At 39.6% G+C, this 17,077-nt stretch overlaps 1 protein-coding gene across 6 annotated transcripts in view; it reads right to left on the reverse strand.

Annotated features, from left to right (window-relative positions):
* The window catches only part of CTNNA1 (catenin alpha 1), a 313,486-nt gene that overhangs the window by 109,601 nt on the left and 186,808 nt on the right, over positions 1 to 17,077 (reverse strand). For 5 of the 6 annotated variants that reach the window (XM_032625296.1, XM_032625299.1, XM_032625302.1 and 2 more), the window contains 2 exons: positions 5,726 to 5,892; positions 5,067 to 5,186 (listed from right to left, as the gene is read on the reverse strand). The exons of the other annotated variant lie outside the window; for it this stretch is intronic. In XM_032625296.1, coding sequence (XP_032481187.1) covers positions 5,067 to 5,186; positions 5,726 to 5,892 — 287 coding nt within the window. The remainder of the gene's footprint in view (positions 1 to 5,066; positions 5,187 to 5,725; positions 5,893 to 17,077) is intronic. 6 annotated transcript variants of the gene reach the window in all.

Raw genomic sequence — 17,077 nt, forward strand, 5'->3', positions numbered from 1 at the left:
AGCCTGCAGCCTAACAGAAATTCAAAACTTCTAGTCAGCAAATAATATTCTAGCCCAAGAAAGTAACAGATTATGGTCACACACAGAATCCCATTCCAGGATGGATCTGCAGTACAGCAAAATGGGTTATTCTCTCTTTAGTTAAACAAATATTTATTGAACACTATTGTATCCAGGCAATGTTCTAGGCATTAGGGATTACAGTAGCAGTTTAAACAAAATCCCTGTCCTCTGGAGCCAGACAAGCCTAAGTTCAAAACCTGGCTCCACCACTTACTAGATGAATGTCCATGCCAAATTACTTAACCTCTCTATGCTACATACAGTTCCTTCACGTATAAAAACTAATATCTGATCAATTATAGGATCTACCTTATACTGTTTTTGTAAAAATTAAACAAATTCGCGTTTATCAAGGAATTGTTACAGTGTTTAGCACATAGTAAACACCTTTTTAAAGTTATTCATTATTATTTTCAGCAACATCCTCACCCCCACGCCATGTTCCAGAAAAACCTTAGAGACAAATAGGTAAATCCCAGAGTGCCTGTATATCTCATAAGGTTCAACATTTCCTCACTGGGTGGCTGTTGCTTAAATGGTACAAGGGAGGCTAAAGCATCCAAGTACACACATCACATCCAAATACTGCTCTTGAGGAAACACCCTTTTTCTGGACTAGGGCTGCCTGCAAGTATAAAAGGCTTGATGAGGAGGTAAATTATTATACACCACACCTGGGAAGAGAAGGAAAGGTCAAAGGTGAAAACAGTCCAGGGTACTAAGCATACAGCAGTAGAGGAATTCTGCCAGAAAACACATGTGCAAAATTGTGACCAGTAACTGAAGGAGGCCAATGGGCAGTATCTAAAAGGGAGCATGAAATTTCCACCAGGCTGGTACTTTAGGATAAAATGAGTTGAGTTTAATTCCCAAAAACAGCACTAGTTTATAGAAATATACACCAAGGCCCAGGCCCTATAAAAAGTCACTTTACGATCAGAAGGCACACAGGCACCCACAGCCAGCCTATTCAACAAATTCTACTGTAGGAAGCTAAGGCTAAAGGTTAAAGAATTAGGTCCAAGGAAAACTATAAATGACCATGACATACTACAAACCCAAGACAAACTTTAAAATGTATCACTCAAGATACCAGCAGAGGGACTTCCCTGGTGGTCCCAATGGTTAAGAATCCACCTTCCAATGCAGGGGACGCACGTTCAATCCCTGGTCTGGGAACGAAGATCCCACATGTCGCGGGGCAACTAAGTCTATGCACCACAACTAGAGAGCCCGAGTGCCACAACTAAGACCCAACGCAGGCAAACAAATTAATTAATTAATTAATTTAAAAAAAAAAGATACCCACAGAAAACAGATGGTAAAATCAAGCTGGGCAATTCAAAGATGGTTTAGGGACTATGCTACAAAAGGTATGGGCAAAGTTCAGGAAAACCACAGGTTATTAGGGCACTTAGGCCCAAAGAGACAAAACGAGGCAGCAGTTACCAGAACCCAGGAAGTGAGGTGTGGGGAGAATACCACCCAAGAGAGGCTATGACTTTTAGCAACCCAGGGCAACCAGCAGGGAGGGATAAAACCCTATCCTCACTGTCCTCTGATCTCCTAATAGCGCTCCCAGTGGCCAACCCAACCAGAAGCCAGAGAGCAAAGAAGCCCCTGGATGCAGTCCAGACAGGTCAGGTCCCTGGGGCAGAGAGCAGGGTGACCAAGGGCAGAAAACAGACATGAAGGTGCTAACAGAAGATCATCTGGCATGTTAACTAATAATTTCAAGATTTTTATGACATCTTATTTGGGAAATGTTTGAAATTCACTACTTTTTTTTTTTTTAAATACATCAGGGATTGTGAAGGAACTCTTCATGGATTCATGGCACACAGAATTAAAACTCAGGCAGCATTACTTTCCAGTAAGTTTCTCCAGTAGCATACAAAATTCTGGACTATTATTGTGTTTATCTCAAGAACATCATCAATTTACTTATTCCACCATTTTGCAAAGATATGCAATAGTGTCAGTCTAAATGTTCTCACTTTCCTCAAATAATATTAAGTCTTGGGGCTTCCCTGGTGGCGCAGTGGTTGAGAGTCCGCCTGCCGATGCAGGGGACATGGGTTCGTGCCCCGGTCCAGGAAGATCCCACATGCCGCGGAGCGGCTGGGCCCGTGAGCCATGGCCGCTGAGCCTGTGCGTCCGGAGCCTGTGCTCCGCAACGGGAGAGGCCACAACAGTGAGAGGCCCGCATACCACAAAAATAAAAAATAGTAAGTCTTCATAAGTCAAAATCAGACTAGGTTTTAAGACAGTAAGACTATTCACCAAACTTTATTTTTTAAATATAACTAACATTTATTTCACATATTCAAAAGAGAACTTATATCAAGAATGTTAAGTAAAATAAATTGTGAACATAATTTGGCCAGCTTGCCATATTTATAACATTACCATATTATCATACAACAAGTTCTTCTTCGGATCAGTCAGCCCCAGCAAAAAGAAAAAAACTCTCTTGCACTATTGGTGGGAATGTAAATTGATACAGCCACTATGAAGAACAGTATGGACGCTCCTTAAAAAACTAAAAACGGAATTACCATATGACCCAGCAATCCCACTACTGGGCATATACCCAGAGAAAACCATAATTCAAAAAGACACATGCACCCCAATGTTCATTGCAGCACTGTTTACAAGAGCCAGGTCATGGAAACAACCTAAATGCCCATCAACAGACAAATGGATAAAGAAGATGTGGTACTTATATACAATGGAATATTACTCAGCCATAAAAAGGAACGAAATTGGGTCATTTGTAGAGACGTGGATGGATCTAGAGACTGTCATACAGAGTGAATTAAGTCAGAAAGAGAAAAACAAATATCATATATTAACACATATATGTGGAACCTAGAAAAATGGTACAGATGAACCAGTTTGCAGGGCAGAAATAGACACAGATGTAGAGAACAAATGTATGGACACCAAAGGGGGGAAGTGGCGGGGCGGGGTGGTGGGGGGTGGTGTGATGAATTGGGAGATTGGGATTGACATATATACACTAATATGTATAAAATGGATACCTAATAAGAACCTGTAGAATTCAAAAAGAAAAACCTACTTGTGATTTATGTGATGGAAACATAAGTCAACACAAGGACAAATGATAAAAGCACACTGAGCCTACACTAACTAAATTACTCAGGCAATACAACAAATCTAGCTATATTATCAAGTGTCATATTAAGTACTGGAAATGTAAAACCAGGGTGTCTTATGTACAGATTCAGTCTGATCACACCTTACAGCTTAAAATATGAGCAATAACTACTATTCACCAACTGCCCACTGCTGAGGGCCTACTGAGTGTCTGGCACTAAATACTTCACACACATTCTTTAATTTAATTCTCTCAAACCTGTGGGGTAGAATTTTATACTAATGTAAATGTAACCAAATGAAAGCTGAAGTCTCCAAATCTGAGGCTGTCATATATTGGACATTTACAGTATTGACCCCATGTTCCTCATGCCTGTCAGAGTTCTTGCTGAATGTTCCTATTCTCAGGAAGGCTACCACTGTCACAGACAAGAAGGCAGATCTTCATTACTCTGAGTCAGATAGAGTTAACTGCTTTCCTCTTACCAATGATTAGTAAGGAATGGGTATGTTATACAATCCGTATTTAGGGCGAATCTGTTAAGAGGCTTCTAGATCATTTGCTTATAACGAGAGACATATGGAAGAAACAGTCCTTTTTTTTCTCACTGGACATATTGATGCGTGCAAATGTCATACCTAGAGCTTCTACAGCCATCCAGTGCCAGGCACACTGAAGATGGTAAATGCTGGAAAATGTCAAGAAACTGAATGCTTGATGATACTGCAAAGCCTTTAAATTTAACAACCCTGAAGTCACTTAACCTAACTTGGGGCTTCTAATTAGTGAGAATACAAACCCCTCAATGTTCAAGCAGTTTTGGAGCTCGGTTTTCTGTAAACTGCAACATAAAATATTTTAGCCAATACAGGTATTGGCTAACAATAATAAGAACTTGGGACTTCCCTGGTGGCGCAGTGGTTAAGAATCCGCCTGCCAATGCAGGGGACACGGGTTCGAGCCCTGGTCCAGGAAGATCCCACATGCTGCGGAGCAACTAAGCCCATGAGTCACAACTACTGAGCCTGCGTGGCACAACTACTGAAGCCCATGCGCCTAGAGCCCGTGCTCCGCAACAAAAGAAGCCCGAGCACCATAACGAAGAGTAGCCCCTGCTCGCCGCAACTAGAGAAAGCCCGCACGCAGCAATGAAGACCCAACACAGCCAAAAATTAATTAATTAATTTAAAAAAAATAAGAATTCATCTACTCAGCGCTCTTTAAAAATAAGAATAGCACAAGCTTGACCAGGACTATGGAAATTATAAGAGCTGGATGGTGACACATGCATCCCCCCTAAGGAACACACATCTAACACACAGCATCCAGGAAGGGCACAGGGAAGACTTCAAGCACCCCAACAGCAAAATGCCAAAGGGCTAGCAAAGGCTGGAAAAATAAGAACACTGATCCACATACCACACAACACAAATTCCTAACACTATGAAAGCTACTTGAATGGTAAGAAACACTTTAAAAGTTACAAAATATGGAGGGGGAGGTACTTTCTGGTATAGAAGTAATTCCAATATGTTTTGACTAGTTTATGGTTTTTAAAAGTTTGAATTAAACTCCACCACCAACTCAAGTTCATCCCTGAACACACAGAACAAAAGCCTATCACTTCTCCAGACACTATCACAAACTGCTAAGCTACCTAAAGTAAAATTTTCACAGGAATCAAAATAGGAGCAAAACATGAATACAACTCAATACTAACTTTTTAACAATACTGAAAGGACACACCATAAACTAAATATTTTAATGGAACTATATTAGCAGAGGGAGATATTGGTACCTTTTGAAAACTTAGGTAAAATCGATTTTTCCCACTAGGTAATAATATAAACAACTTAAATGTATCCCCAAATCATGGTTGTACCTGTTGTCTTTTGGCTGCCATAATGTTCAGCTTATCCACTTCAGGTTTCAGGGCCTTATATTGTATTCCCAAGTCCTGTTCAGTGCCAGCATTCCTCAGTTTCAAGATACCGTCTTCTACCTATAAAACACACACCCCCAAAAGAAAAATTCTCAACAATAGAAGTCTGTACATAAAGAAGATCTAGAATTTTTTATTCCTTTCGACAGCTACTCACATAGCAATCCAAACTTCCTCTTCAATTTACATGGCCCTCAAACATTTGAGCAGCTACTACATGGGAGTTTTATGGGAGGTGGGGAAGGACAGCATTATTGTGACTTCCATCTAAAAGGATACAATTTAACATATCTTGATTTCTCAACTCTGGAACTCAACTGGTACAAGGAAATGTTTAATCACTACCACAAAAAGGGAAGGAGTCAAAACAAAACCTTTTCCGCAAATTCTTTATTAGAACAAAGACAACACAGGTTCACAGCAGAGCCAGTATGATGTTCACTTGGAACAGAGGAGTGAGTGGAAATTAAAAACATTCCTGGTCCATTTAGGTAAACCAAGTTCAAAACCAAACCAAATCCTAAGAAATGTTGAACTAAGTATGGCCAGCAGCAGCCTCACTGTGATAGAACAAATTACAGACATAGGCCTATACTTACAACTTTCAGCTGAACAAGTAATTTGTAGACATCTGCCATGTCAGCCAAAATAAGCAGCCGGGTAACAGCAGAGAGCAAAGCTCGAGCTGCCCGAACCATGTTGCCACGCTTCACGGAAGAGCAGGGATCATCTGCAAACTCTCCGGCAGCACTCTTCATCAAATCACCTGTTTTACAGAATAGAAAAACAAACTCAGCAGAATGAACCAAATAACTGGTCTACATTTTAAAAAAATAATTCAAACTTTGTATACTTCATGTGCAGAATTTAGTTTAAGGATTTTTATTTTTGTTGTTTTGTTTTCTAGCTGTCCCTAAGAAAAAGCACCTTCATACATCCCTGGTAAAAGCACAATATCTAGAAAGTGATTTAGCACTAATGTATCAAGAGCCTTAAAAATACTTCTTTCCGTTGATCTAATAATACTCCTTTCCAAGAAGGGCCATTATATGTATCTTAATGGAAAAAAAAAAAAAATTCAAGATTTGAATGGGAGTAAAAAAATGGATCTAATGCAATCTACCCTCACATCCACAAAATGATACAGAAACACAGCAACCATTATGTAGGACCATCATACTTCATTAACCATCACAACTACCTAATGCATACAGCTCAAACAGAAACTCACTGGTATGTTCAGTCACTGACTCATTCATTTTCCTCATAGCAAAACACTTTCAACAGCTCAAATGCTCAACCAAGCATCTAGTTAAGTAAATTATGGTAAAGCCTACAATTGACTATTATGCAAATATTAACACATATATGGGAAAAAATGTTAAAGCTTTTGATGAAACCTTAAGCAGAAAAAATAAAAGATGAAATGATAAATGTATGTAATCTGTGTTTAAAAAATACAGAAAAGACTGGAGTCAAAAGACAAACAGGGGGCTTCCCTGGTGGCGCAGTGGTTGGGAATCCGCCTGCCAATGCGGGAGTTCGTGTCCCGGTCCGGGAGGATCCCGCGTGCCGCGGAGCGGCTGGGCCCATGAGCCATGGCCGCTGGGCCTGCGCGTCCGGAACCTGTGCTCCACAGCGGGAGAGGCCGCGGCAGCGGGAAGCCCGCGTACCGCAAAAAAAAAAAAAGACAAATAGGGACTTCCCTGGTGGTCCAGGGGTAAAAAATCCGCCTTCCAATGCAGGGGACGCAGGTTTGATCCCTGGTCGGGGAACTGAGATCCCACATGCCGTGGGGCAACTCAGCCCATGCGCCACAACTATTGAGCTCAAGCGCCTCAACAAGAGAGCCCAAGTGCCACAAACCACAGAGTCCAAGTGCCCTGGAGCCCGCACGCCACAACTAGAGAGAGAAAACCCACACACCACAACTTGAGAGAAGCCCATGGGCCGCAAAGAAAGATCCGCATGCCTCAACGAAGATCCCGCGTGTGGCAACTAAGACCCGATGCAGCCAAAAATAATAAAATAATTTTTTTAAAAAAGACAAATAATAGTTATACTAGGTTACAATCTGACTCTTTACATTATTCTGTACTTATGAAAACATTTTCTATAACAGGTATTATATCCGTAATCTTTAAAATTAGGCTAAAAACATACATTTTACTATAGTTATTAGGAATATCCAACTTATACAATCCCAGCTTCAACAATGCTAAGAAGTTACTTATAACATTTCCTAGAAACTTGTAAAATAACTTATACTTTTTTGTTATCTGTTTCTAATAACAATCATTTAAGGTGCCTATCGTTTCTCTTTTCTTATAGCTGAAAGCAACTGTAGGGCCAGGGCTGTGTCTGTTCCACCAGTTATAATGACAGTGCCTCTATGGTGACTATCTTTGGATTCCTGGAAAATTACTCCCTTCCTTGGCTGAACATGTCCACTTCAGATTAAAGCCTAAAGGCTATTCACTCTCTCATCTCTTCCACAAATGTAAAAGAAGTGCACTATCAAGAAGCCTAGCTACTTCTTTTTTTTTTAATTTATTTATTTTGGGCTACATTGGATCTTCGTTGCTGTGTGCAGGCTTTCTTTAGTTGTGGCAAGTGTGGGGCTACTCTTCGTTGCGGTGCGCGGGCTTCTCACTGCACTGGCTTCTTTTGTTGTGGAGAACTGGCTCTAGGCACACAGGCTTCAGTAGTTGCGGCTCGCGGGCTCTAGAGCGCAGGCTCAGTAGTTGTGGTGCACAGGCTTAGCTGCTCCAAGGCATGTGGGATCTTCCCGGACCAGGGATCGAACCCGTATCCCCTGCATCGGCAGGCGGATTCTTAACCACTGTGCCACCAGGGAAGTCCTAGAAGCCTAGCTACTTCTGAAGAGACCTACCAAATTTCTCCTAGCTATCAAATTTAGTTGCAGAATGTGAGATTAGGGGGAAAAAGTTAAATTCACCCTCAGATTCATGTATTAATTAGGCTAAGAAGCACAATATAGTATTAAGAGCAAAGACAAGCTCTGCGTATTTGTCAGGTCAGAAATAACTCACAATGAAGAAGTTCATAGTTAAAAGTTTTCCTGGATCTAAGATACAGACATACGACAATTACGTGGATACTTAACAAAAATGTTATTTTATGGTACTTAAAAAGACAGAGCTCAGCCATTCATTTATTTATTCAACAAATATTTGAGCACCCACTATACATTAAAGGGCAGCGATATAGTGCTCAAGAAACAGCCCATGTCCTCATGGAGCTCTATGGAGGGGGTAAGACAGACAAGCAAACAATTAAAAGCTGATTAAGACAAGGCGCCTGTACTCAAAGGGCCTACAAATTAGGGAATATTACAATGCAGTCAAAATTACAATAGCACTGTGGACAAGGTGCTATGGGAATATATCAGGAAAAGTTATTTACTCATGTAAGAAGTTGTCCCTAAAGGCTTGCAGAAAAAGATATTTGCCTAATATTAATTTTAAGCAAGGGATATTAAATAAGAAATATTGGCCTTATACAATAAAAAGAATTCCACCTATTTATTGAGAGCATATTACACAAACAAATAAATCCAGTGCCACGGATAAGAAGCTGAGCAAGACTTACCTCTGCTTTCAAATGGTTTATAAACCAGAAAAGAAGAAAGTGATCATACAGAAATTATGTGGCATTTTTAACATACGAGCTTTAAGAAAGGCACAGAGTAGCATAGGGTCAAAAAAGGAAGCACTAAACGACCAGTTTGGGGTATAAGTGAAATGCCAACAACAGTTTTATTGAAGACATGGTCCTCTGAAATGGACTCTACCCTCAAAGGACAGAAATAACTTGGGACAGTAGAGTTAAGGGAGTTGGCACCTCAAGCAAAAGGAACAGCAACATAGTAATATCTAACATTTATTGAATGCCCACTCCATGGCACTACACTTATTTTATTTAATCCTATGAACCACCTAGAAAGTAGGTGGTATTAGCCCTTCTTTACAAAAGAGATAACTAAAGCTTAGGCAAGTTAACTAACTTAACAGTAACTAACTTAACTTGATTAAGTTAGTTACTATTTCACCTAATAGTAAATGAGAGAGACAGGATTTGTAACGCTTAATGCCTATGTTCTTAGAACCACTTAACAAGCTGGGTATACAATAAAAAGGCATGTTTGAGTTCTCTAGTCTAACTTGGGAGTAAAGGATGTGTATAGAAGCATCAGATGATTGAGGGGGTGGATATGATGATGGGTAGAAAGGCCATGGACAAACAGAGCACAAACAAGAATCCCTGAGCCAAAAAGGGAAGTCAAGGTCAACCTAACAAAAGCATATATAATAAACCTAGCCAGTAATATGGGTCAGAAAGCCACAGTAAGAGCCCAGGAAAGAACAGTAGTAAATTATAAATGCAGGGGTCAAATGATATGATAACCTTTGATTATTAAGAGGGAGGGAGGGAATCCCCTGGCAGTCCAGTGGTTAAGGACTCCACAATTTCACTGTCAAGGGCCCGGGTTCAATCCCTGGTTGGGGAACTAAGATCCCACAAGCTGGGTGGCATGGCTAAAAAAAAAAAAAAAAAAAAAGTAAGGGAAAAGAAAGCATGGTGGAAGATTACTTAAAGGATTCAAGGTACAGCTGTTCTGAGATGGAGAGGAGGGCCAGGGCATACTACATGTATGCACATGAACTGGGGAAGATTTAAAAAAAAAAAAAAAAAGCTGCAGCCCTTGAGACTGTGGCTTTAGGAGTAAGGGAAAGAAGACTCTGTGACAAGAGAAACAAAGAGACCCAAGATGACAAACTGTCTAAAACAAGAAGATAAGCATTTGCAAAGGAAAGTGGTCAACAAAATCAAATATATACATAAAAATCACTGGAATAGAATTGAGAATCCAGAAATACAGTAAATTAATTTTCAACAAGGCTGCCAAGACCATTCAATAGGGGGAAAACTGTTTTTAGCAAATAGTACTGGGACAACTGAATATCCACATGAAAAACAATGAAGTTGGACCCCTACCTCATGCCATATACTTTCAAAATAGATCAAAACCAAATGTAAGAGCTACAATTATAAAACAGTTAGAAGAAAACACTGATAAAGTCTTCAAGAACTCTGATTAGGCAATGGTTTCTTAGCTATGACACCTAAAGTGTCATATATAAAGAAAAAAGATAAAAACTGGACATCATCAAAATTAAAAATTTTTGTGCTTCTAAGGACACTATCAAGAAAATGAAAAGACCCACAGAATGGGAGAAAATTTTTGAAAGCCATATATCTGATAAGGATCCACTATCCACATTATATAAAGTCTTAAAATCAACAATAAAAAGACAAATAATCCAATTTAAAATAGGCAAAGGAATTATACCACACCTCTCCAAGGAAGATATATAAATGGCTAATAAGCACATGAAAAGATGCCCAACCTCATTTGCTGTAAGGGCAATGCATATCAAAATCACTAAATATAATCATTCAAGAATGAAGGCAAGGAGATTGGTTCAAGATGGAGGAACAGAAGAACGTGCTCTCACTCCCTCTTGTGAGAACACCAGAATCACAACTAACTGAACAATCATTGAAAGGAAGACACTGGAACTCACCAAAAAAGATATCCCACATTCAAAGACAAAGGAGAAGCCACAATGAGCCGGTAGGAGGGGCACAATCACAATAAAATCAAATCCCATAACTGCTGGGTGGGTGACTCACACACTGGAGAACACTTACACCACAGAAGTCCACCCACTGGAGTGAAAGTTCTGAGCCCCATGTCAGGCTTCCAAACCAGGGGGTCCGGCCACAGGAGGAGAAATTCCTAGAGAATCAGACTTTGAAGGCTAGCAGGATTTGATTGCAGGAGTTCAACAGGACTGCAGAAAACAGAGGCTCCACTCTTGGAGGGCACACACAAAGTAGTGTGCATATAAGGACCCAGGGGAAGGAGCAGTGACCCCAGGGGAGTCTGAACCAGACCTACCTGCTAGTGTGGGACGGTCTCCTGCGGAGGTGGGGGCCGTGGCTCCATCTCACCGTGAGGACAAGGACACTGGCAATAGAAGTTCTGGGGAGTACTCCTTGGTGTGATCCCTCCCAGAGTCTGCCATCAGCCACACCAAAGAGCCCAGGTAGGCTCCAGTGTTGGGTTGCCTCAGGCCAAACAACCAACAGGGAGGGAACGCAGGCCCACCCATCAGCAGTCAAGTGGATTAAAGTTTTACTGAGCTCTGCCCACCAGAGCAACACCCAGCTCTACCCACCACCAGTCCCTCCTATCAGGAAACTTGCACACCTCTTAGATAGCCTCATCCACCAGAAGGCAGAAAGCAGAAGCAGGAACCACAATCCTGCAGCTTGTGGAACAAAACACATTCACAGAAAGACAGACAAGATGAAAAGGCAGAGGGCTACGTACCAGATGAAGGAACAAGATAAAACCCCCAAAAAACAACTAAATGAAGTGGAGATAGGCAACCTTCCATAAAAAGAATTCAGAATAATGACAGTGATGATGATCCAGGACCTTGGAAAAAGAATGAAGGCAAAGATCAAGAAGATGCAAGAAATGTTTAACAAAGACCTAGAAGAATTAAAGAACAAACAAACAGAGATGAATAATACAATAATTGAAATGAAAACTACACTAGAAGGAATCAATAGCAGAACAACTGAGGCAGAAGTATGGATAAGTGACCTGGAAGACAGAATGGTGGAATTCACTGCTGCGGAACAGAAGAAAGAAGAAATAATGAAAAGAAATGAAGACAGACTAAGAGACCTCTGGGACAACATTAAACACAACAACATTCGCATTATAGGGGTCCCAGAAGGAGAAGAGAGAGAAAAAGGACCTGAGAAAATATTTGAAGAGATTATAGTCGAAAACTTCCCTAACACGGGAAAGGAAATAGCCACCCAAGTCCAGGAACCGCAGGGAGTCCCATACAGGATAAACCCAAGGAGAAACACACCTAGACACATAATAATCAAATTGGCAAAAATTAAAGACAAAGAAAAATTATTGAAAGCAGCAAGGGAAAAATAACATACAAGGGAACTCGCATAAGGTTAACAGCTGATTTCTCAGCAGAAACTGTACAAGCCAGAAGGGAGTGGCATGATACACTTAAAGTGATGAAAGGGAAGAACCTACAACCAAGATTATTCTACCCAGCAATGATCTCATTCACATTCCATGGAGAAATCAAAAGCTTTACAGACAAGCAAAAGCTAAGAGAATTCAGCAACACCAAAGCAGCTCTACAACAAATGCCAAAGGAACTTCTCTAAGTGGGAAACACAAAAGAAAAGGACCTACAAAAACAAACCCAAAACAATTAAGAAAATGGTCATAGGAACATAAATATCGATAATTACCTTAAAAGTGAATGGATTCAATGCTCCAACCAAAAGACAAAGGCTTGCTGAATAGATACAAAAACAAGACCCATATATATGCTGTCTACAAAAGACCCACATACAGACTGAAAGTGAGGGGATGGAAAAAGATATTCCATGCAAATGGAAATCAAAAGAAAGCTGGAGTAGCAATACTCATATCAGATAAAATAGACTTTAAAATAAAGAATGGTACAAGAGACAAGGAAGGATACTACATAATGATCAAGGGATCAATCCAAGAAGAATACATAACAATTATAAACATATATGCACCCAACGCAGGAGCACCTCAATACATAAGGCAACTGCTAAAAGCTATAAAAGAGGAAATTGACAGTAACACAATAATAGTGGGGGACTTTAACACCTCACTTACACCAGTGGACAGATCAAACAGAAAATTAATAAGGAAACACAAGCTTTAAATGACACAATAGACCAGACAGATTTAATTGATATTTATAGGACATTCCATCCAAAAACAGCAGATTACACTTTCTTCTCAAGTGCACACAGAACATTCTCCAGGATAGATCACATCTTGGGTCACAAATCAAGTCTCAGTAAATTTAAGAAAACTGAAATCATATCAAGCATCTTTTCTGACCACAACGCTATCATATTAGAAATCAATTACAGGGAAAAAAACGTAAAAAACACAAACACATGGAGGCTAAACAATACGTTACTAAATAGCCAAGAGATCACTGAAGAAATCAAAGAGGAAATCAAGAAATACTGACAGACAAATGATAATGAAAACACGATGATCCAAAACCTATGGAATGCAGCAAAAGCAGTTCTAAGAGGGAAGTTTATAACTATACAAGCCTACCTCAAGAAACAAGAAACATCTCAAATAAACAATCTAACCTTACACCTAAAGGAACTAGAGAAAGAACAAACAAAACCCAAAGTTAGCAGAAGGAAAGAAATCATAAAGATCAGAGCAGAAATAAATGGAATAGAAGCAAAGAAAACAACAGTAAAGATCAATAAAACCAAAAGCTGGTTCTTTGAGAAGATAAACAAAATTGATAAACCATTAGCCAGACTCATCAAGAAAAATAGGGAGAGGACTCAAATCACGAAAATTAGAAATGAAAAAGGAGAAGTTACAACAGACACCGCAGAAATACAAAGTATCCTAAGAGACTACTACAAGCAACTCTATGCCAATAAAATGGACAACCTGGAAGAAATGGACAAATTCTTAGAAAGGTATAACCTTCCAAGACTGAACCAGGAAGAAATAGAAAATATGAAGACCAATCACAAGTAATGAAATTGAAACTGTGATTAAAAATCTTCCAACAAACAAAAGTCCAGGACCAGATGGCTTCACAGGTAAATTCTATCAAACATTTAGAGAAGAGCTAATACCCATCCTTCTCAAACTCCTCAAAAAAATTGTAGAGGAAGGAACACTCCCAAACTCATTCTATGAGGCCACCATCACCCTGATATCAAAACCAGACAAAGATACTACAAAAAAAGAAAATTACAGACCAATATCACTGATGAATATAGATGCAAAAATCCTCAACAAAATACTAGCAAACAGAATCCAACAATATATTAAAAGGATCATACACCATGATCAAGTGGGATTTATCCCAGAGATGCAAGGATTCTTCAATATATGCAAATCAATCAACGTGATACACCATATTAACAAATTGAAGAATAAAAACCATATGATCTTCTCAAGAGCTGCAGAAAACACTTCTGAGAAAATTCAACACCGATTTATGATAAAAACTCTCCACAAAGTGGGCATAAGAGGGAACTACTTCAACATAATAAAGGCCATATATGACAAACCCACAGCAAACATTCTCAATGGTGAAAAACTGAAAGCATTTCCTCTAAGATCAGGAACAAGACAAGGATGTCCACTCTCACCACTATTATTCAACATAGTTTTGGAAGTCCTAGCCATGGCAATCAGAGAAGAAAAACAAATAAAAAGAATACAAATTGGAAAAGAAGAAGTAAAACTGTCACTGTTTGTAGATGACATGATAGTATACATAGAGAATCCTAAAGATGCCACCAGAAAACTACTAGAGCTAATCAATGAATTTGGTAAAGCTGCAGGGTACAAAATTAATGCACAGAAATCTCTTGCATTCCTATATACTAATGATGAAAAATCTGAAAGAGAAATTAAGGAAACACTTCCATCTACCATTGCAACAGAAAGAATACCAAGGAATAAACCTACCTAGGGAAACAAAAGACCTGTATGCAGAAAACTATAAGACACTGACAAAAGAAATTAAAGATGATACCAACAGATGGAGAGATATACCACGTTCTTGGATTGGAACAATCAATATTGTGAGAATGACTATACTACCCAAAGCAATCTACAGATTCAGTGCAATCCTTATCAAATTACCAATGGCATTTTTTACGGGAACTAGAACAAAAAATCTTAAAATTTGTATGGAGACACAAAAGACCCCGAACACCCAAAGCAGTCTTGAGGGAAAAAAGCGGAGCTGGAGGAATCAGACTCCCTGACTTCAGATTATACTACAAAGCTACAGTAATCAAGACAATATGGTACTGGCACAAAAACAGAAATATAGATCAATGGAACAAGATAGAAAGCCCAGAGATAAACCCACACACCTATGGCCAACTAATCCACGACAAAGGAGACAAGGATATACAATGGAGAAAAGACAGGCTCTTTAATAAGTGGTGCTGGGAAAACTGGACAGCTACATGTAAAATTATGAAATTAGAACACTCCTTAACACCATACACAAAAATAAACTCAAAATGGATTCGAGACCTAAAGTAAGACCGGACACTATAAAACTCTTAGAGGAAAACATAGGAAGAACACTCTTTGACATAAATCACAGCAAGATCTTTTTTGATCCACCTCCTAGAGTAATGGAAATAAAAATAAACAAATGGGACCTAATGAAACTTAAAAGCTTCTGCACAGCAAAGGAAACCATAAACAAGACGAAAAGACACCCCTCAGAATGGGAGAAAATATTTGCAAACGAATCGACAAAGGATTAATCTCCAAAATATATAAACAGTTCATGCAGCTCAATATTAAAAAAAACAACCCAATCCAAAAATGGGCAGAAGACCTAAATAGACATTTCTCTAAAGAAGACGTACAGATGGCTAAGAAGCACATGAGAAGCTGCTCAACATCACTAATTATTAGAGAATGAAAATCAAAACTACAATGAGGTATCACCTCACACCAGCTAGAATGGGCATTATGAGAAAATCTACAAACAACAAATGCTGGAGAGGGTGCGGAGAAAAGGGAACCCTCTTGCACTGTTGGTGGGAATGTAAATTGGTACAGCCACTATGGAGAACAGTATGGAGGTTCCTTAAAAAATTAAAAATAGAATTACCATATGACCCAGCAATCCCACTACTGAGCATATACCCAGAGAAAACCATAATTCAAAAAGACACATGCACCCCAATGTTCACTGCAGCACTATTTACAATAGCCAGGTCATGGAAGCAACCTAAATGCCCATTGACAGAGAAATGGATAAAGAAGTTGTGGTACTTAACTTCATGGCTAACATATGGTATTAGTAATGAAAAATACATCAGAAAACATACTGTGTGATGGAGTAAAACATACAATTTTTTTCCACTCAACTATGAATAGTAAATAAGCCATTAGCTTTTTAAAAATAAGTTTATTTATTTTAGTTTATTTATTTTATCTTTGGCTGCGCTGGGTCTTCGTTGCTGCACACGGGCTTTTCTCCGGCTGCAGCCAGCGGGGGCTACTCTTCGTTGTGGTGTGCAGGCTTCTCATTGTGGTGGACTTCTCTTGTTGGGAGCACAGGCTCTAGGCGTGGGGGCTTCAGTAGTCGTGGCACACGGGCTCAGTAGTTGTGGCTTGCGGCTCTAGAGTGCAGGCTCAGTAGTTGTGGCACATGTGCTTAGCTGCTCCGCGGCATGTGGGATCTTCCCGGACCAGGGCTCAAACCCGTGTCTCCTGCACTGGCAGTCGGATTCTTAACCACTGCACCACCAGGGAAGCCCCAATCCATTAACTTTTAAAAAAAGGGGGGGTGGACCTCAAATTTCTGCTAAATGGTCATCTCTATAAAAGGAACATGATATTTTAAGATTGACTTGAGATGTTTAATAAGGTAATCAATCAACCTTTAAAAACGATAAATGTAACTATCAATTAGTTTACAGTGCATACTTGTAAGAGTTATCAAAAGTACTCTTTCTGTACACAAAAAAAGGCAAACCAGGAAAACTGAGGCAGACAGGCAGTCTGTCCAAGGTCACATGATCAGCAGTAAAGGCTGAGAATATAACTGTGTCTTCTGGAACCCACTACTACTGTTCCATCAGCCATGAAATCAGATCTGTCAACATGTCCATCCCCTGGCATTTTCCCCTAACTAAGCTGGGGATAAAAGTTAAGCTCTTCTGGAGTTCAAAACAAGGACAAATCGCAACTATTAGTAAAATAAAGCAAAAAACACCGTTCTACATGAGAACAGGACAAGATAAAGGCCTTT

This window comes from Phocoena sinus, chromosome 3 (assembly GCF_008692025.1).
Source record: "Phocoena sinus isolate mPhoSin1 chromosome 3, mPhoSin1.pri, whole genome shotgun sequence".
In the NCBI taxonomy this organism is placed as follows: domain Eukaryota; kingdom Metazoa; phylum Chordata; class Mammalia; order Artiodactyla; family Phocoenidae; genus Phocoena; species Phocoena sinus.